The 20,884-nt window shown below is 51.7% G+C and overlaps 1 protein-coding gene across 4 annotated transcripts; it reads left to right on the top strand.

The window, feature by feature from the left end:
- Positions 1–293: 293 nt before the first annotated feature.
- Positions 294–20,646, top strand: STK40 (serine/threonine kinase 40). Of its 4 annotated transcripts, none has more exons than XM_064731683.1 (12): positions 294–433; positions 6,204–6,316; positions 8,194–8,313; positions 9,263–9,348; positions 9,803–9,946; positions 11,012–11,239; positions 12,057–12,109; positions 14,933–15,048; positions 18,106–18,250; positions 19,051–19,170; positions 19,442–19,526; positions 20,164–20,646. In XM_064731683.1, exons 3-12 carry the CDS (start codon positions 8,202–8,204, stop codon positions 20,380–20,382), a joined length of 1,308 nt encoding a protein of 435 aa, XP_064587753.1. In that variant the 5' UTR covers positions 294–433; positions 6,204–6,316; positions 8,194–8,201; the 3' UTR covers positions 20,383–20,646. The 4 variants fall into 4 exon arrangements, with proteins under 4 accessions (XP_064587753.1, XP_064587756.1, XP_064587754.1 ...); XM_064731686.1 differs by having other exon boundaries at positions 6,204–6,289; positions 20,164–20,528; XM_064731684.1 differs by lacking the exon at positions 294–433 and adding an exon at positions 536–551 and having other exon boundaries at positions 20,164–20,528.
- Positions 20,647–20,884: the final 238 nt, after the last annotated feature.

Raw genomic sequence — 20,884 nt, 5'->3', positions numbered from 1 at the left:
GGCGGGGCTCTGTGGGCGTGGCCCGCTGGCTCTTGGGGCGGGGCCATCTCGACAGGCCCCGCCCCTTGGCCAATCACGGCGCGTTCGAATCTCCCGCGTGCTCACCAACCCTGCGGCCTCCTGGCCCCGGTCTGAGCCAATCAGCGCCAGGTTCATCGCACCACAGCCAATCAGCGTCCGCTGCTTGCTTCCCCCTCCGCTGCACGCCTCAACCAATCAGAGTCCGCCGCAAAACACCGTCCGGCCCCCGGGCTCTTCTCCAATCACCGCCCGCGCTGTCGCCGTTGCCCAATCAGCGCCGCCGTTTCCCCGCTCCGGCAGCGGCCGGCAGGGGGCGGGCTGGTGGCGGGGGGCGGTGGTGGCGCGTCACTTCCGGTGCCAGGCGGCCGCCGGAGCGGAGCGAGGCCGGGCCGGGCCGGGCCCGGGGCCATGGGTGAGTGAGGGGCGGGAGAGAGCGGAGAACCGGGCCGGTGTGAGTGAGGGGCGGGAGAGAGCGGGCCAGGGCTATGGGTGAGTGAGGGATGTGAGAGAGCGGGGAACCGGGGCCATGGGTGAGTGAGGGGCGGGAGAGAGCGGAGAACCGGGCCGGTGTGAGTGAGGGGCGGGAGAGAGCGGGGGAAGCGGGACCGGGACCGGGCCGTGACTGAGTGAGGAGGATGAGAGAGATCGGGGGAACGGGTACCGGGGCTATGGATATGGGTGAGAGACGAGGGAGCTGGGGCTGTCGGTGGATGAGGGGAAGCGGGGACCAGGGTAGAGCGTGGGGTACATGGTCCCGGACCCGTCCCCATCCCGGTCCCACCGATCGTCCGCCGGGCCGGTGGAGCCCCCAGCTGCCCTGACCACCCGGTTCGGCTCGGTGTGCCGGTGCTCTTCAGGCTGGGCGCTCGGTTTGAGCCCCGCAGCAGCTCGGGGGGCTGAAAGAGGCACAGCCCGTGATTGGGGTGGCTTTGCCTCCAGTCTGGGCAGGAACGATTGAATTTAGACTTTGGGGACCTCTGTGCCCGGGAGGAGCCTCGTGTGCCTCACAGTGAGTCGGTGAGGGCTGTGCCTCTGAGGGAGGGAGGGTGAGTAACACCAGCAGGTGTCGGAGCAGGGACGGACCCTGCCCTGCACTCCCTGCAGCTCACCCGAGGGCTGGGGAACCTCCCACCCCCAGAACCAGGTGCTGTCCCTCTCTGGTCGTGGCTTTGGGAGCCCACTGAGGGTGTGAAAGGTCTCATCTCCACCCCCTGCACAAGGGGTTTGGGGTTGTGCTCCCTCCTGCCCAGGCTGTGCTGAAACGTGCTGCACCAGAGCTGGGGATTCAGTTCTTTGCTAGTTTAGAGCCTTAAATGTATGGGTTTAACATCTGCTGGTATGAGCAGGCGTGCTGGGAATGTGGGGCTGCAATCCCATGTCCAGAGGGAAGTCAGAGCAGAGCTCATTGCCTGATGTGGTGGGGCTGAGCCACCACCCCTGTGCCATATGCTGTGGGACAGCTGGCTCCTCTGAGGCAGCAGGTGAGGCTGGACCTGGCACCCAGGTGAGGCTGGACCTGGCACCCAGGTGAGGCGTGGCCCAAGGGACAGCAGGGGAGCTCTCACCTGCTGGCATGGAGCCCTGGGCTGGCAGCACTCAGAATTCAGGACGTGTTTTCCCATTGATGGAGGGTTCGTGCTGCATCCATTGATTGTTTCTCTGTGCTGTCCATGCTGAGGGTTTGATCTCATAATTGTGCTCTTTAAAAGCAAAGTTCATCTGGGCTGTGACCCTCAGGATGTTTCAGAGCCTGGGACAGGCAAGGGAGGCTCACAGGCACTGAGCTGGTCTGTGATTCAGCACAGAAGGGACATGAACAAACTCCAGAGGAGGCACCAAGCTGATCAGAGGGCTGGAGCACTTCTGCTGTGAGAGAATTGGGGTTGTTCAGCTGGAGAAGAGAGCCTTAGGGTGACATTGCCCCTTCCAGTGCCTGAATGGGCTACAAGAAAGATGGACAGAGACTGTTCACAAGAGCCTCAAGTGACAGGACAAGGGGAAATGGGTTCACACATAGAGAGGGCAGGGTTAGATGGGATATTAGGGAAAATTTGTTCCCTGTGAGGGTGGGGAGGCCCTGGCACAGGTTACCCAGAGAAGCTGTGGCTGCCCCATCCCTGGAAATGTTCCAGACCAAGTTGGACAGGGCTTGGAACAACCTGGGGTAGTGAAAAGTCTCTTTGCCCATGGCAGGAGGGTGGAAGGGTCTTTAAGGTCCCTCCCAACCCAAACTATTCTGTGACTATGAATGGGGACAGCCCTGGGGATTGTGCCTGAGCTGCCCAATGAACTTGTGCAGGGGCTCCAGGTGCTCCAGGCAGGTGCAGTGTGTGTCTCCTCCCTGCCTGGGAGCTCTTGCTGCACAGAGTAGGCTCTGTCTGGTCATTTTCTGTGTGAAACAGGCTGTTTTGGTGAATGTTTTTTTTTGCAAGTGTGCAGTTCCTGTCAGTGTGTTGTCACACTGCAAACCCCAGCAGCGTGGGCCTGGCAGTGTGTGCAGGTAACTTCAACACGTTTGTCTCACCAGGTAGGGCCAGGTGAGTCACTGCTGAAAGAAACTGCAGCCACACCTCGCTGGGAAGTGTCAGCACGTGTGTGGGTCACACTCTGTGCACACAGAGCTCCTGTCCTGCTGCAGGGGCTTGTGGCATATTGATAGCATCAGAAGCAATCAGTGAGAAATAAAACCTTGTCATACACCCCACCCCTCGCCCCTGGTGGGGTCTGGGAGGTGAGCACAGCCTGGCTGCAGGCACAGAGCGGGTCAGGGGTTTGTGCTGGGGCAGCAGTGCAGCCTCAGGTGCTGCAGCTGCATTGCCAGGTCCTGCTGTCAGCGTGCTGGGCTGCAATGGGGAGTTTTCCTGCTGGATGTGGCCTGTGCTGCAGCACGAAAGGGTTAAGCTGAGGTTGGTGTTTATGTAACCAAAGAGGGAACTCCCAGAGATGAGTCCTTGGCTATCTCATGTGTTGATGCATCAGAAGGGCTTGAAGAAAGCCTGGCTTGTTGCTTGCGCCGTAGTTACGCACTGGAGCCCTGTGCTTCAGAGTTTCCCTGGCTGCCGGGGGGGCAGCCAGGATGGAATTTGCTTTCCCTGCTGTGTGACTTGGCCTGTGGAAGCCTTTTTTGTCCCTGAGGAGCTGGAGACTGACCACAGCTGCATGTGGGTGGAGGTAAGGTGTGCTGGGCTCCTGTGGGGACTCCCAGGTGCTGGCTGAGCCTTGTTCATTTTCCTGGGGTTCAGCTGATGCACAGGTTGGGCTGAGCAGGAGGATCTCCAGTGGGGCAGCTCAGAGGTGTTCCTGTCTCCCAGCTTGTCCTTGTCCCAGGATAATCCTTGGGACACAGGGGATTGTGTCACTGTCCCAGCCCCTCGTGCTGCACCAGAGCCCCAGGATTCCTCCTGCTCCTGTGGGCAGAGAAACTCTGTGCCTGGTTTTGAGCGAACTTCTCGCTGAGGGAAGAAGTTGAATGAGTCTGCTCTGGGTTCCAAGAACCCTGTGAGTCAGGGCTCTGTTTCGGGAGCAGGCTTCCCTTCCCGGAAGGGCAGCGGAACACAGGCTGCACTGACTCATCCCATGGGCTTTTTTTATATACATATAAATATATATATATATATTATATTATTGCTTCTTTTGGAAAACCGTTCAACCCCCAGAGCCTTCAGTTCCTACCAGTTAACATTCCTGCATAGGGAATCACCCCTGTGCTGTGCAGAGGGAGAGGAGTGAAGCCCACCCTGATGCCCCCACTCTTCCTCCCGTGTGAGATGATGAGCAAGGAGCCAGGGAAGGGCTGAGGCTTCCCCTGTGCATTCCACGTTATCTTTAGGGATGAAATTGTTCCTGGCTGATGTCGGGAAGGCTGAGCTGGCTGCAGGAGGAGGGACAGACAGGATGGGCCTGGTTTGGCACTGAAGAACAAAACAAAAGTCCTGTGACTGAAACTTTGAGGGACGCTATGTCCAGAAAGTAACTTTTGCCTGACTAAGAGTCATTTCAATATTAAAATGCACATCAGCTTAATGAAGTACATGCCGCCACACATAACTCTTTCTCAATTTCCCCCTAGACCATTGCTGTGTGTAGTGTGGGAGGAAGAGGATAAGGGGGAGGCAGAAATTTCACCTTATGAGGGGGAAGAAAAGCTAAAAGACCTTGGATACACTTGGTGGGTGACTCTCCTCTCCCTGCTCCCTGGGTGGGATGATGTCTTCGAGGTCTCTGGATGCACTCCTGGTCTTTGAGGACCAGCTGGGACACAAGGGGTGTGTTTCTGACCAGATTTCATACACTTAATGCAACAGCCTGCTTTCCTTGGGATCTGCCCCGCAAACATTCCCTTTAATCCCCCAGCCAGTGACTCCTCCGCAGGCCTGCCCGATCCAAGCTCCGCCTGTTCTCAGGGAAGCTTTTCCAATGAGAGCCGAGCTCTGGCGCTGGGCGTGCTGATGACTCGGCTCTGAGCTGTCCTGGCCGGGTTTGCCCGGGAAGGAGTGAGGCAACACTGGGATCGCTGCTCCTTGCAGTGACACCGACCTGCTGGTGCTCCATGTGGGAAGCTGGGCCGTGCTCCAGCTTTTTCCCATTTAATGTTTTGTTCGTGGAGCTTTTTAGGTCATGTTCAACACAGCTTCCCATGAGCCAGGCTTAAATGTGACCTTGGATTAACCATCACTGGTAAATACTGCCCACTGTGGTATTTGGGTGGGAAAAGGTGCAGCCTGATGCTGCTCATGTGATTCTATTTTTTAGCTTTATTTTTGCAAACATGAAGGCTGCACAGAGAGGGACAGAAACCTGTGGAGCAGCTCTGCAGCTTCATCCCAAATGCTCCAACTTTTGGCTTCAGGAGGGAATGCTGGGCAGCAATGCTGCTGCAGTGGGTGATGGAATGTTTCCATCTGTGTGTCCCTGGAATGGTGTGAGCTCTTTGAAGGAACTTCTCAGCAGTCCTGAACTTCCAGCAGGAGCTCTTGGGCTCTGTCACCTCCTGTGGTTCCCAGCCCATCCCCTGCCTTATTCACCACAATCAGCTCATCACAGCAGCAGGCTCGAGCACTTTGGGGTTCCCAGTCCTCACACAAGAAATGTAACCACCACTGAGCTCGTGCTGTGCCCTTGGGGCAAGACAAGCCCCCCAAAAGTGCAGTGGGGGCAGGACCAGCTGCTCTGTGCTGCTGAGTAATTCTGCTCATGCCCCAAAGGTGCCTTTTCCATTCCAGCTCTGAGCTGTGGCTGCTGGACTGCAGGAGCTGCTTGTTCCTCATTCTGGGGTGGAAAGGGCTTTCCTCATCTCATGTTTTCCAGTGTTGTTACACCAGGCACTGGGACATGCGGTAATTCAGGAATTAAACAATTCCCTTAAGCTACATAATTAAAAGGCATTACATTTAGGTCCCCAAATTAATTGATTCATAATTCTATTAAAGTCTTAGCTAGCACACTGAAAGGCTTTGAACTGGCTTCTCCAGTGAGCTGTCTGATATATCCTATGTGTCACATCAAAATTAAGTATAAATTTCTATGCTGGACTTGTAACTTTGTCTGTGTGAGGAACCATTTTTATTCCAATGGCAGGACAAGGGAGGAGGGTGGTTTGATTCAGCTTGGATCTGGGGGGAAGGGATGCATCTGTCCACAAACAGGTGGGACTTTCCAGTTCTTAAGACTGAACAGAAAAAATCATTTTAACATCAGCAGGATCAGTTTTGAGAGAGAGGCTCTTACATTGCTGCAAGGAACAGGACAAACCCATGTTTGAAACACTCCATCCCAGGGACAGTGATATCAGATACTGATCTGACCCTAACTCTGTTAACTCTGGCATGATAAAAAGCTGCTGGTGGTGGCAGGGGGTCTCTTGGTGCTCAGTCAGGTGTGTTTGAGATGCTGTTAGCCCAGGCAGGTGCTGCATGTTGGGGGTTCAAGTGGAGCCTGTGTTTGTCCCTGCTCCAGAGGCCTGCCCTGCATCACTTTGGAGATGGGTGACATGGGAGTGTGTCCAGCAGTGCAGGGACTGAACTTCCAGAGCCTTTTATTCTCTCACCAGGAGCTTCAATCTTTTTTTCCAAGCCCAAACAAACAGAGATGTTTGGGGCCATAAAGGTTCAGTGCATCCTGTGTTATCATAACCAGAGTAATCCAAAACCACAGCATCAAGTGTATCTCATTTCACATTACAGAGTCCTCGACCTTCTGCCCATCCAGCCTTCTCCAAGGTGACAGCTCCTGCCTCCTGAGACGTTGGAAAACCTAGTTTGGAAGAAGAGTAAGGATACAGTTGATGCTGAACTACGTGAGTCCTCAGGTTGTTTTGTTACAGTAGCACCATTTGCAGCAGCAAGCCAAATTGCACAATGGATTATCTCAGAGCTCCTGTGCAGGGGGTTTCTCCAGTGGAAGTGTTACTCACATCTCCAGCTGAGACAGTGATTTGCAAGGGGAGGAAAAGTTCATCAGGATGTTGGGTCAGGGATGCAGAATAAACAGAGCAAGGAGCAGGTGGGGGTCAGAACCGTGTCCTGTTCAGCTCACTGGGATGGTGACACTGCTCTGTGGAGGTGTGAAGGTGCTGGAGTCAGGGATGCAAAGTCTGCTGCAAGGCTCCTCCCTTTATCTCCTGGCTGTTGGTGCTGCTGGATGAATCAATGCAGTGAGATCAGCCTGTGTCCACAGAGAGGGCGGGACTGCCACAGGGTGAACTTCACTCACAGGGAGGTGATTTATCAATCCCTTACGTGGTGAAACACCTGGCATCTTCTAAAGCAAATATGTACAGCCCAGAAAATATTTCCCCCTGCCTGTTGTAGTAACTTCTTAGGGAAAAACTCTTGGGATTGGGTTTGAGTAAGGAAATGGAGCTGTGCTTGGTTCCGCTTCTCATCTGCCCCCCAAAGTATCTTTAAAAAGTGAGAGCACAGACATTGAATGTGTAGATGTTTGCATGTCTTTGAAGCCATTTTCTAAAATGTGGAGATGAAGAGGAGCTGTACTGGGAGCAGAGCTTCCAATGGCTGGAGCTGATGGATGTGGAGAGCTCACACCACACCCAGCAGCTCAGCTGAGAGATGCTTTCCCAGCTAAACTGAAACAAGACTTTTCTTTAGTTTTAGCCATAAGCCTTGAATTTATTTGGCCCTTTAGGTCTTGGCTGTGCAAATTCTCTTTAGATTTCTGAGCAGTAGAAAATGGACATTGGAAATCAGACTTTCTGCACTACCTGAATAAGGAGGAGGTAGTTGAGTTTTTAGTTGTTAATGCTAAATGGTGGTGATGTGTGGACCTTGAATAAATTCCTAGATGCAAACCATGAGATTCACATTTAATAAAATGGGGTTTTGCCCATAGTGGTTGTGCAAGAAAACACACATGTTGTCACCAGTGTTGCCTTCCACTGGAATGTCCATTGGAGCATTTAATAATGTGTTAATTCTAAACACGGCATTGATTCCTGCACATGGAGGCTGAGGTGACAGGGTTTTATGTGCTGGAGTCCAAATTCCAGCTGCACTGGATGTAGGTAGATGGAGATGTAATAAGGTCAGAGTCTAATGAGCTACAGAGGGAGGGGACTTTTTTCAAGGCTAAAAATACATTTTTGAAAAAACATTGTGAACTGAACTGAATGTCACAATAACTATTGTGCTTGTTTTCTATGCCCTTGTTGGGAAAGGTGAAAGCCACTGATTTTTGTGGTCAGTTTTGTGCATTCTTGGCTGTTTGAGGAACAGACTCGAGCCTCTGAGGGACTCAGTGGGTGGCTGTGATGCCTCATGTGGATCCTCTGTGGAGAAACCCCCAAAAGGCTGCAGCAGCAGCAGACACCCATACACAGGGCTAACTTGGGCATTTTCTTTCAGAGCTTTTAGAATATGTTAATTTGCAAACTTGTTTTTGCTGTAAAACAAGCTTTAATTATCTTGACTTGTTCCCACTACGTCTCTCAAACAACTGTTGTAGGAAATGTTGCCCTGAATAACGAGGCTGATTTATGCCTTGAGAGCTGCTCTGAGCCTGCAGCCCACCCCTGGTCTGTCAGCAGGGAGCCAGGGCTGTGTGTAGACACACAAGTAGGCAGAGCCACCAGTGCATCTGTAGGTGAGAGCCTTCCAGCAGAAATCAGAGATAACAAGAGAAAATAACTCAGAGATGTGATCTCGGTTGTCTTTCAAGAGCCAAGGATGAAGCGGCGAGCATCGGACAGAGGAGCTGGGGAAACATCCGCTAAGGCAAAGGCTCTGTGTGCGGGGATCTCCGGGAATAACGCCAAGAGAGCAGGTCCTTTCATCCTGGGTAAGCAGGGAGGGGCTCTGCTGGCAAAACTGAAAACAAAAGGCACTCTGGAGTGAGGGGAAGCAGGTGTGAAACTCAGTGTCTTACCTGGGAGTGCAGGATGTGCAGAGCAGCAGCCTGGGAGTTCCTGCAGCTGGCCAAGCTCAGGAGATGGGGGATAGCAAGGCAGCAAGGCTTGGGAGAGAAATAGATCTTAATTTTACCCCCTTTGGGGTTTTTATTTTTGGGTTTGTTTTCTTAAACTCTGTTCTTCAACTTTGTAAAATACCACATTCATTGGGAGTTTTTTGATTGTGTTCGACCCTGCTGACCTGGAATGTGTTGTCACATCAGCATGGGGGCAACTTAACAATTCACTAGTGGTACTCAAAGTGATATGTACCAACTTAGCCCATTCACTAGTGGTACTCAAAGTGATATGTACCAAGGCAAGGCCACTCTGCCAGCTCTGGACAGTTGCTAGAATAGTTGTTAGTTCAGAGCTGTCTTCATAGACTTCACAATGGAAAATCAGTTGGAGCTGACTGATGTAAAGTGAGGAGTGGAGCCTGTGTGTTTACTTGAAATCTGGCTAATTTGGACACCCCTGAGCCATCCCTGCAGAGGTGGCAGCTGTGTTCCCAGGTGTGGCAGTAACAGTTGCCATGGGTGTTGCTGTGAATGTAAGAGCTGTGTGGTTCAGGCATGCAGAAATTAGGATTTCTGCAAACAGCTGGGCCATGTGTGGGCTTTGATAAATGTTGCTCCAGAGAACAAATGAAACAGTATCCCAAAAGGTTTCAGAGTTCAAGACCTTCTTCTTTTGGCTTTAGATTTGTGAAAATGCACTCAAACCTCCTGCAAAAAAGGGAACTTGGTGCAAGCAAACATAACTAGTGACAGCTGATGTAACCCGGGTTAGTCACTGCTGCTGGAGGGAAAACAAGTCTGTTTCTGCTTTGTGCTGTAGGTCCACGTTTAGGTAACTCCCCTGTGCCAAGTATTGTTCAGTGTTTGGCAAGAAAGGACGGGACAGATGACTTTTATCAGCTGAAGGTAAGCAAACTGCAGGCTCCCAGGCCTTCAGGGCTCTCCAGCTCCTGTGCAGAAGCACTTGGGCAGTGAGTGAGGGGTGTGGGCTGAAGCAGTGCAGTGGGACATGGCTGCTGCAGCTCCCCCTTGGCAGGGCCACATCCATGTCCAGATCAGCCCTGAGATGAGACCTCTGCTGCTCTCCCAGAGCCCTTGGATCTGTACCTGAATGGGGCAGCTCTAGGAGAGAAAAACCACCTGGGATATTTGCAAACAGCCACCTTTGCATGTTAATGAAGCTGCTGCTGTGCGTTCTGCACAGATGGTGCTGAGTTCAGCCAGGCCTGTGGCAAGGACACAACCATCAGAGCACTTCAGAGCACCAGCTGTAAACACATGGGAAAGCCAAAAATGAGAGAGGGCTGGGGGTATTTGTGTGCCTCTGGGAACTGTAAAGAAATTTTCCCTTTTCCTGAAGATTCTCACCTTAGAAGAAAGAGGTGATAAAGGAATAGAAACCCAGGAGGAGCGACAGGGCAAGATGCTGCTGCACACGGAGTATTCTCTTCTTTCCCTGCTCCACAACCAGGAAGGAGTGGTCCATCATCACGGGCTCTTCCAGGTACACTTGGTCACCATCCAGGCTGGGGCAGTGCCAGGGATTGCTGATGGATTGAGCTGCTTTTGTTTAATGTACAGTTCGTGCTGACCCTGCTCTTGTATTGCAGCACTCTGAGGTTAACCACCTCAGAGCTGCTTCAAACAGGAACTCTGGAGAGCACAGTAGGATTTTGGGAAATGTGAGATCATTTACAGACAGAACAACAGTTTGCCTATTTCATTGGCAAATTAATTACCACCTTTTAGTATTAAATTGTGCTTTCTGGTCTCTGTACTGTTTATAACTTTTCAGAGGGGACAAATAGCCAAGAAACTGTTTCAGCAAGTTAAACCTGTCACTGTGCTGATCAGTTTTTGTGTGAGTGGATTGTGTTGGTGCCTTTAGGGCTGTTCACTGATGTGAGGGGCTGATAGCAATTACTGCTTTGGGTGCTGGTACTGCCTGACTTGCTGGTTACATTTTGCCAACACACTTTTCACTTGAGACCGTCTGTACTAAATCTTAAATAAGCCAAATGTCCAGCTCTGCTGTGTCTTGTTTACTGTCATGGAAGAACTGCTAATTGTGCCTTGAGAATTCTGGTCTTATAAAAGGTGTGTTGGATCCCTCTGTTCCACTGCAGAGCTGTCCTGGGTTCAGCTCAAGGAGTCTGTGTGCATGAAGAGCATGATGTGCACACAGAGCAGAGACTTCTCTGCCTTCTGCACTCCTCCTCCTAGGAAAAGTTCTTCCCAGTCAGGGTGGGGAGGCCCTGGCTGTGGCTGCACCATCCCTGGAAGTGTTGGACAGAGCTTGGAGCAATCTGGAATAGTGGAAGGTGTCCCTGTCCATGGCAGGACATGGAATGAGATAAAACTTAAGGTTCCCTCCAATCCAAGCCAGCCTGTGATTCATTAAGTAGAGCTCTTGAATCTTTTTGAAATCCTGCTTCAGGACAAAAACCAAGCACTGTGTTTGCATTTGCTTGAGATCACCCCCCAGTTATTGAGTTATTTACTCTGCCAGGCTCTGTGCATGTGCCCTGGAGTTTCCCTGAGGGGTTGCTGCTGTGTTTGCCTCCCCCAGGACCGAGCTTGTGAAATCATAGAAGATCTGGAAGCCAACAGGATGGTGAGGAAGATGAAGAAGCGCATTTGCCTGGTGTTGGACTGTCTCTGTGCTCATGATTTCAGTGACAAAACAGCAGATCTGATCAATCTGCAGCATTATGTCATTAAAGAGAAGAGACTCAGCGAGCGGGAGACCGTGGTGATATTTTATGACGTGGTACGAGTGGTAGAAGCATTACACAAGGTGAGAGCTGGGAAAGAGAGCTCCCTTCCAGTGCTGGGAGGCAGAATTTTCCCATGTTAGAATAGCAGATGCTTCAAAACTTCCTGAGGCAAGCAGTGGCCAGGTTACAAGGCAGGGATGTTAGCAGTGTTCTGCGTAAGACCTCATGCCCCAAGCCATAAAGTGCATTCCCTTCTAACTCTGCCCTTCATGTTTGCATTCCCTTCCCTCCCTGCTCCTCACGTTTCTGGATGATAATGTGGTGTTTGTGGGCTGTGGAGAGGGGCCAGCTGGGCTGAGGGCAGCTCAGGTGAACCACAGTGGGGTGAGCTCAAAGAGGAGAGCAGAGCCTGATCAAACACAGGAAACAGAAACTGTCTCCTTGTGAAGCAAAATAAATCACAGTGTAAGAATTGATTGGAGATCAGAACCTCAAGCTGCAAGTTTTGAGATCAATGAACTAGAAACTATTGTAATAAAAATGGATTCTGATGTTTGACTTGTTCCCCTGTGGCACAGGGCAGTGCAGTGTGGGTCTGTAAAGGAATGCTCCTCAGATTGCTCTAACCAAGCCTGGAGAATTCAGTTCCAGGTCTCTTGGATACACCCAGTCTGTCTTTGTGTTCAGAGTAGCAAATTTGCTTGTTCTGTCCTGATCACAATCAAAAGTGAAGGGCACAAAGTACTCAGGGTGAAACCTGACCTGAAACCTTGACCTGGGTTATTTCAGAGTGTGCAGATGCCATGATTTCTTTTTAGTGCTCTTGTGCAAGTATGAAATTTATACTTCTACAACAAATAGGCTTTTGCTCATGTAATACTCCTGTATTTTTTACAGAAAAATATTGTGCACAGAGACTTGAAACTAGGAAACATGGTGCTAAACAAAAGGTAAGTGTGCTGGAGAGCTGCTGGCCTGGCAGTGGTCTTGTTTCTTCCTTGAAGCAGATTTCTAATGCAAACACTGCCACAGGCAGCACTTGGTGAGTGCTCTTGTGCAGGAGGGTGAGGAAGAGGGAAGTAGGCTGTGCAAAACCACAAATCCAGCTCAAAGTTATATAAATTAGTCTCCAAAACTGAATTTAGCTCCACCTAGGTAGTTCATTTTTCCCACCCAGCTTAGTGGCCCCTTGTCAGGACTTCTTTTTGGATTCTAACTACTGAAAACTCAATTTTATAGTAATTTAGTAACCTGCAAGAGAAGTATTGATTTTATATATATTAAAAAGAACAAAAAAAAACATGGTGGTTGGTTCTGTTCCCATCATTCACCCTCCATCATGCTGAAGGCATTCCCAGCCCTGCTGGCTGTTCTACAATCACAGCAGTGTTAGATCTGACTGCTGCCCTGCTGTGTTTTTACTAGCAGTGAAATATTGACTTATCTAAACAAAAGCACTTCTGTCCAGTGTGGATTTGTGGATGAAATGGCTCCCTTGTTCCATTGCTGGTTTGACAGGAGCCTCTGGAGCCTGGCAGGTGCTGGATGCTGGTGCAGACCCAGAGGGAGCAGCCCAGAGAGGGCAGGGGGGTGGCCTGGCCCTGCTTGGGGGCTCTGTGGAGCTGCTCAGTGCCTTGGGGTCTGTGTTCTTTGTGGCAGCCTAGTTCAGCCCAGATCCTCTGCTCTCTCCTCCAGGATTACATTACTGACTAAATATTTTGCACTTACTTGAAGAATGAGTGGAATTCATCCTTTTCACACTGTCTGGGTTTCTGTAGAATGAATAAAAAGCAGGAAGGCTGGAGTTCTGCAGGCTTTGAGTCCACAAAGCTTGCAGGTTTGCTGAGCTCACAGCTTGCTGCTTTCTCCTCCCTAACACTGAGAGGAAACAGGTTTTATCTACAGAACTTGAACTTCTTGGTTCCCCCCCCACACACACACAGAGCTGCTGCTGCCTCTCAGGGCCACCTCTAAGTTGTTTCAAGTTGTTTCTGTAGAGCTGCTTTAAGATAAATCTCTTGTGCTTGCTGCTTTGATTCTCCTCCTTGCTGGAAGAGGCAGACAAAGGTTGGTGCTTTGAAGGATCCATGCAGAATTTCCCTTCTTTTCTGGGCACTGAGTGCAGGGGAGCACCCCACCAGTGGAGCTACACCCAGGGCCCCACTAGCAGGGGGAGGTGTTTGAAGCTTTGAACACACTTGCCAGATTCCCTCTTTGTGTTACATCTCTGCTTTTGCTTTTTTTCTCAGCGTTGGTGAGGGAGAGCTGCAGCCTGTGCAGCAGTGAGTCACAGGGAAGGGTGGGAGAGGCGTCAGAGCCATCTCCATGGAGAGGAGCAGCCCGTGGGGCTGAGCTGAACCCTTTGTTCTGCTCCAGCCCTGCTCACACAGAGCCAGGGCCCTTCTCAGGGCAGGCAGGGAAGGTAACAACGTGGCACTGCAAGGTCCTGCAGGCACTCCCACCTGGGGGACTTCCCTCAGATTTCCTTCCCCGCAGACATTAAAGCCTCTCAGGTTTCCTCATAAGCCAGTGCAGGAGGAGTTGAGTGATTACAGATTAGATCAAATTTCAGGGACTAAATAGAATCAAGCAACCCTGAACATTTTAGTGTCCTATAGAACACTTAGTCTTTTAAATCCTTAACAAATCCTGCAGCTTGTTATTCAGCCAGGGAAGTCTCCTGACAGTTGAAGCTAACACTTCTTAAACACAAGTCTGTCTGTTTTAATAACCAGCTCTCCATGGCCAACCCACACTTGGTTCTACTTCATTTGTCTGTGAGACTGGCTGGAAATATTTCTTTGTTATTGTGACTGACTTAATCCATTCTCTCAGGTTCTAGTTGTGAAATACTTTTCAAGAAATCTTCCAGACAGTGTTTTTGTACTCACACCTTTACATTGTAAGCTAAAATCCAAATTATCTGAATGACAGGGAAGATTAATGGAACAATAGTTTTGTAATTAGCTCACTTGCACTGGAAAAAATTGTTAATGGGAGCTGGCAGTACCATAGAGAAGTAGGGATGAACCAATAAAGAAATTCTGTGTACCTGCAGCTTTCCCTTTTCTGTGTGAGGTTTTTGGGTGTTGCTCAGGCTTTGTGTGGTGCACACCTGTGTGTGGAGAGCAGTGCTGTGGATCAGATGGAGCTGCCACCAGACTCCTGTGTGGGACTCTGGAGTGACACAGGTGTGGTTGTGCTGAGTGTGATCACAACTCCTGCAGCTCCTTTGGTGACTGTGAACACCCAGTGCTCAGGGGCCAGCACGGGGCAGCTCCCACTGGGTGTTTTCCCTTAGCTCCCAGAAGATGCAGTGTGGAGAAGATGGCAGCTGGGAAGTGCAGGGCACAATCAGCAGCTGAAATAAATCTCAGCTATGTTCACACTCATGCTCTCCAGTGCTCAGGCAGCACCTGGGGCAGATCCTGCAGCTCTGGTGCTGCAGGCTGGGATGTTCCTAGGAGATCAGCCAAGGCTGCAAGATGAGCCAGGTACAGCCTGTGCTTGTAGCCATGCTGACACAGGCCACCCAGACATTGTCACAGAGCCTTTCACTGTCCCTGTGAGTGCCTTGCAAACCTTGCTGGCAGACATGGAATCCCTGGAATCCCTCCCCTTTGGGACTGAGTTCATTTTACACCTCTGTGTGTCTTCTCCCAGCACAAGCCCTCTAGAAAGCCCCACAGGCACAATCCCTGTTCTGCAGTCACCTTGCTGTCTGTGCTGCATGTCCTGTGTTCCCTGACCCTCTTCCCTGTGCTTCTCCCCAGGACTCACCGGATCACCATCACCAACTTCTGCCTGGGGAAGCACCTGGTGAGCGAGGATGACCTGCTGAAGGACCAGCGTGGCAGCCCTGCCTACATCAGCCCAGACGTGCTCAGTGGTAGGAATTCCCCTCAACACTCATTTAATTCATTTGTGCCTCCTGACAATAAATAAAACCTCCTGTTGTGTTCCCCTGTGCACCTTCATGAGAGCCTCTTAATTAAGGTCCACTTTGGAGACTTGGTCTGGTTTTCCAGCTGGGAAAGTTGGAGGGGAGGATTGAGCCTGACTTTTTTCTTAAGGCTTGTCTGAACTTCAAAGCTGCTTCAAATCTGGCTGTTCCCAAATGAGTGACTGCAGACAACATGTTCTATTTCCAGTGTCAGAATTCAGTTCCTGAGGCTTTCCTTAAGCTGCAGGTAAAACCCTGGGCCCAAGGGGCAGCCAGTGCAGATCCCACCAGGATGTCAGTGCATTCCAGCTGTGCACTAAGAGCACCAGTTCCTCCAGCTGCTGCTCACTTCCAGGAGGGAACAAGTGACCCTCTGGGCAGCTTCTGGACCAACTGAGAGGAGTTACTTCAAATTAAAGGAATGATGACAGCAGGCCAAAGCAGTCTGGGCTGGATCCCCCCCTCCAGCAGCCTGGCCTGTGCCTTGTCTCCAGCAGGGGCTCTGAGGAGAGTCTGGCTCCAGCACAGAGCAGCTTTCCCTGGTGTCCTCCTGCCTTCAACTGTTCCCACTGCATGGGACCATCAGGAACAGCTGTGCTTTCTGTCCAGCTCCTCTCCATGAGCTCTCTGCTCTGCTCTGTTCATAAATCTTTGGGACCAGATGGGATCCACCCCAGGGTGATGAGAGAGCTGGCAAATGAGCTTGCAAAGCCTCTCTCCATCATTTACCAGCAGTCCTGGCTCACTGGGGGAGTTCCAGATGACTGGAATCTGGCCAGTGTGACACCCATTCACAGAAAGGGTGGGAAGGAGGATCCTGGTAATTATAGGTCACTTAGCCTGACCTCAGTGCCTGATAAGATAATGGAACAGTTTGTATTGATTTCATCACACAGCACTTACAGGATGGCCAAGGTATCAGCCCCAGCCAGCAGGGGTTTAGGTTGTGTTTGAACAACCTGGTCTCCTTTTATGACCAGGTTGGATATTAGAAAAAAGTTTTTACAGAAATGGTGATAAAGTTCTGGAATGGCCTGCCTGGGAAGGTGGTGGAGTCACCATTCCTGGGTGTGTTTAAAACAAACCTGGATGTGGCACTCAGTGCCATGGTCTAGTTGAGGTGTTGGGGCTGGTTTAGACTTGATCTTAAAAGTCTCTTCCAACCTGATGGTTCTGTGCTCCTGTACCAGCCTTTGAGCAGGCAGGGGTGGTCCTGGTTGTCAGTGTAGTAACTCAAATCATTTTGGGGTTTTTTCCTCTCATGCAGGTGAGCCAGATCAGTGTTGAAGGCTGCATGTACAGGTGGGACTGTGCACACAAAGCCTCTCCCTCTTGTAGATCCAGATACAAGGCATTAACACATGAGTTTCTTGTTGCTGGTATCCCAAGCAACTGTACTGCAGATATGCCCTCAGAGGGAGCCAGTCCTGGAGGATCCAGCCCCAGTGGACTCCCCTTAGGAGGTTTTTTGTCAGGTTTGCAGGCAGCAGCAGTAAATGTAGCTGAGCTCTTCCATCCTGATCTCTCAGGCAGGTTTGAGGCGCTTCCCTCCCGGCAAGGAAGGGAGCAAAGGCAGGCAAGGAGGTGGATCCTGGGGCTCTTGCAAGCCTTTCCTGTTCTGCAGGATATCCTGAGGCCCTTGTGACCAGATGGATGATAGAAGCCAACTGCTCTGCAGGAGCTTGGAGCAGTTGTGGCTCAAGTAGCTGAAGGAGGCTACGAGGAGCTGCTCCTTCTGCTCCAGGGTGCTCATCTACTCAGGCCTCCAGCTGCCTTCTCATGTTTCTTCTCAGGGCACTCTTGTGGTGTAACTGGCCACAGGGCACTGAACAGGCTGTCTTGGCTGATCTCTGACAGCTGAGGCTGCTTGAGACCCTGCAAGGCTCAGCCTTAGCTCAGGACTCACCTGCTCTGCCCAGCCTGGCTCTCACTGCCATTGTGCTGCACCCCAGCTCTGGTGTGTGCCAGCAGCCCTTCCCATGGGGCCCATCCTGTGCTCTCCAGAACTCTCCCAAAGCTGCTCAGTCTGCAGCTCCCCTCCAAGTAGCAAGGGGGAAGTTACTTGAGGACATTCCACTTTCAGGCTTGGCACATCCCTCCCTCTGTATTGCTCCTGGGCAGGGGGAAGCTGGAGCGCCTGAGGGATTAATCATTGTTGTGGGTCTCCAGGAGAAGCTGTCTCTGCTGAGGGACGGCTGCTGAAATGTCACAGCAGGAAAAGTTGGAGGAGGAGGGAGAGGTGCCTTTTTCTGAGCATATAAAGCAAAGAATAATTAGTACAAATACCAAATGCTGCAGCAGTGACTCACTGTGTGAGTCAGAGGAAGTCTCTCCCTGAGTCCTGTGCTCTGCTGTAGCACTGGGGTTTGATTTTGTGACCCTGTCCATGCTGCTGTGTGCTGATTGTTGTGACCAAAGGGATTTAGAAGCAGCATTTCCATCAGGTGAATCCTGGGGCTGCAGCAGCCTTGGGTTAGGGTTTGTCTAAATGTCTTTGTGCAGGAAAGCACCTTCCTGCACGCTCTGTGCCTTTACATCTGGCTTCAGTGGCTGTTGCTAGATTCATCCCACAGAGTCCCTTCTCCATGGGCTCAGCTTTATCCTTCTAGTCTTCTTTCCTGCATCCTCCTTCCCTGTGCTCCCTGGCCCTTGAATTCCGTCCACCTTGCAAACTGGGTGATCCTGTGTGAGGGACACTGACCTGGGAACTCCAGCACAGCAGTTCCAACTGCCTGATGCCCTTGGTTCACAGCAGGGATATTCCTGCTCCATGGGGAACAGGAGGACACTTGTGTGGAGATGGACACAAGTGTGTTGTTCATTCGCAGAGGATGTGCCTTAGAGTTTTGGTGTGATGTTATGGGAAACTTTAAGTGTTTTGCTAAATGCTTAGAAAAAAGGTCCCATGTGAGGGTTACTCAGCACCTGTGCAGTGGGAGGTGAGGGGGTTGCCAAGGCTGTGCTTTCCAGGATTCTCAGGCTGTGTGTGCCCTCTCCCTGCAGGCCGGCCGTACCGTGGGAAGCCCAGTGACATGTGGGCGCTGGGGGTGGTGCTGTTCACCATGCTCTACGGCCAGTTCCCCTTCTACGACAGCATACCTCAGGAGCTCTTCCGCAAAATCAAGGCTGCCGAGTACACCATCCCCGAGTGAGTACAGCCCGCCCTTCCTGCCTGCCCACGGGGGGCTGGCTGGGCTTTGCTGGGCCAGCTGCAGCTGCAGGGGCTCCCCTCAGCACCCCAAGGGTCACAGCAGTGCTGAGAACAGGCAGTGTGCAGGAAACAGGAGCAGGGATGGGACAGCTTGTGGGAAGGAGCAGAGCAGTGGTGGCTCCTGTCACTCCTGGCCTGTGACAGTGTTCACAGGGGTTCTTGAATGAGGAAAGAGACAAAGGATCTGACTCCATGTTTCAGAAGGCTTGATTTATTATTTTATGATATATATTACATTAAAACTATACTAAAAGAATAGAAGAAAAGGTTTCATCAGAAGGCTTGCTAAGAATGGAATGGAATGGAATGGAATGGAATGGAATGGAATGGAATGGAATGGAATGGAATGGAATGGAATGGAATGGAATGGAATAGAATAGAATAGAATAGAATAGAATAGAATAGAATAGAATAGAATAGAATAGAATAGAATAGAATAGAATAGAATAATAACAAAGGTTTGTGGCTCGGGCTCTGTGTCCGAGCCAGCTGACTGTGATTGGCCATTAATTACAAACATCCAACATGGGCCAATCACAGATGCACCTGTTGCATTCCACAGCAGCAGAAAACCATTGTTTAAATTTTGTTCCTGAGGCCTCTCAGCTTCTCAGGAGGAAAAATCCTAAGGAAAGGATTTTTCATAAAAGTTGTCTGCGACACTGGGCTGTGCTCCCAGCCTGTCCATGCTGCCCCACTGTGGCCAGGCCAGGCTCACCCCGTGTTGTCTGTCCCAGGGATGGCCGGGTCTCAGAGAACACTGTGTGCTTGATCCGGAAACTGCTGGTCCTGGACCCGCAGCAGCGGCTGACGGCTTCTGAAGTGCTGGATTCCCTCAGCTCCATCATAGCGTCCTGGTATGTGCAAGGGGAGGCAGGACACGCTGTCTCTGGCCACAGGCTGTGTTGTTCCAGCTGTGGCTGGCTCAGCTCACCAGAGGAGAGTCTGGGAACTGCAGTAAGCCTTTAAATCCCACGTGTCCACCACTGTGTGCTGATGGATACAGCTGGGGAGGCTGTGCAAATGCTTATGGCAGCCGTGGCCATCCCAGTGGGATCACCCTGGGGCTGGGTGAGGGTGGCTGAGCCAGTGCCATGCTCTGGATCCCAATGCTGTTCTCTCCTCCAGGCAGTCCATGTCCTCACTGAGTGGCCCTTTGCAAGTGGTGCCGGACATAGATGACCAAGTGGCCAATCCTGAAAACCCCCAGGAGGTAGGTTTCCCTGCTTTCCACAGAACTGCTTTCTGTGCTGTCTGTGATGGCACCCATTGTGTCCCCCAGCTGGGAAGGGGAAGGTGGGGAGGACGCAGCCGAGTCCCTCACGTTGTGCAGCGGAAGGAAAGGCCGATGCTGCTGGGAGCAGGAGGCACATCCAGCTGGCTGAGCTGCCAGGAAGTGAGCTCGGCCCCGGAGCTGATGAGAGCAGCTCACCCCGCTCCCAGCAGCGCTCACTCCCTCTCCCACAGCTGGGAATGCTGGGAGGAGGCAGCACTGTTGGCTCTGGCTCCCAGTGAGCTCTGCCATGGGAGCAAACATCCTGTTTTCCTGCCGGTTTGTTTCATGCTAGAAATGTTGGCCACGGCCTGGCTGCCCAGGGACAGCCATGCAGGATCTGTGACGGTGCCACAGGGACAGGGGTCAGGCAGCTGCAGCCTCAGCGCTGCCAGGGCTGGGATGAGCCATGTCAGGACAGGGCTGCTGTGTCCTGGTGGCACTGCTAGCTCACAAGGAATCCTGCCTGTGTCCCCAACAGCAGCTCCCTTTTCTGTGTTAGCTACCATGGTAGCTCAGGCCCATCAGGGGAGCCGTGGGGCTGCCAGGTGTGGCTCTGACAGCTCGCTCTCTGCAGGTGAAGGTGACGGAGGAGTGCTCCCAGTACGAGTTCGAGAACTACATGAGGCAGCAGCTGCTCTTGGCTGAGGAGAAGAACACCTTGCATGAGGCCAAGAGCTTCCTGCAGAAGCGGCAGTTCGGGAACATCCCGCCCGTGCGGCGCCTGGGCCACGACGCGCAGCCCATGAACCCTTTGGACGCGGCCATCCTGGCCCAGAGGTACCTCCGGAAGTAGCTTCCCATGCCCCAAGAGCACGAGCACCACCCTGCAGTCTGCCCTCACCTCGCCCGCTCCAGCCTACAGCAATACCGGTGTCCCACGATGGGGAATAATGTAGCAATCCCAAGCTCTGTCCAGGGACACGCACTCACACCCGCCCCGGACGGAGGAGACTTTTGGAAAAGCTAGTTTTGGAAGCAGCAACCTCTTGGCATCTTCTGGAATCTGTTTTTTTAAAATCGAAGCCTAGATGACTAATCTGCTTTTGATCATGACTGTAATCTACCTCTCTTGTCTTTTTAACCATGCTGTTCTCTGGATCGAGCAAAGCCCGTGGGAAAGGAGGAGGAGACTTCCAAGGGTGAAGCTGCTGGCACAGAGCCGTGGCCGGCCCGTGGCGCCCGCTCCGTGTGGTTTGAATAAGCTTGGATTTATCAGGGTTTCTCGAAAGGCAGAATTTCTTGAAACCTCCCACTTCCCTTCATCTGCATCAAATCTGTTTTTTGTCCTTATTTGC

This window comes from Zonotrichia leucophrys, chromosome 23 (assembly GCF_028769735.1).
Source record: "Zonotrichia leucophrys gambelii isolate GWCS_2022_RI chromosome 23, RI_Zleu_2.0, whole genome shotgun sequence".
NCBI lineage: Eukaryota > Metazoa > Chordata > Aves > Passeriformes > Passerellidae > Zonotrichia > Zonotrichia leucophrys.
This window is presented reverse-complemented; position numbering and strand designations above follow the sequence as displayed.

What these genes read in the sequence shown, in the direction of transcription:
- STK40 (XM_064731683.1), top strand. Translation starts at nt 8,202, where the DNA reads ATGAAGCGGCGAGCATCGGACAGAGGAGCTGGGGAAACATCCGCTAAG. An exon ending in CAGCCCAGACGTGCTCAGTG is followed by an intron (nt 15,049 to 18,105) that starts GTAGGAATTCCC and finishes CTCTCCCTGCAG; the next exon opens with GCCGGCCGTACCGTGGGAAG. An exon ending in GCCGAGTACACCATCCCCGA is followed by an intron (nt 18,251 to 19,050) that starts GTGAGTACAGCC and finishes TGTCTGTCCCAG; the next exon opens with GGATGGCCGGGTCTCAGAGA.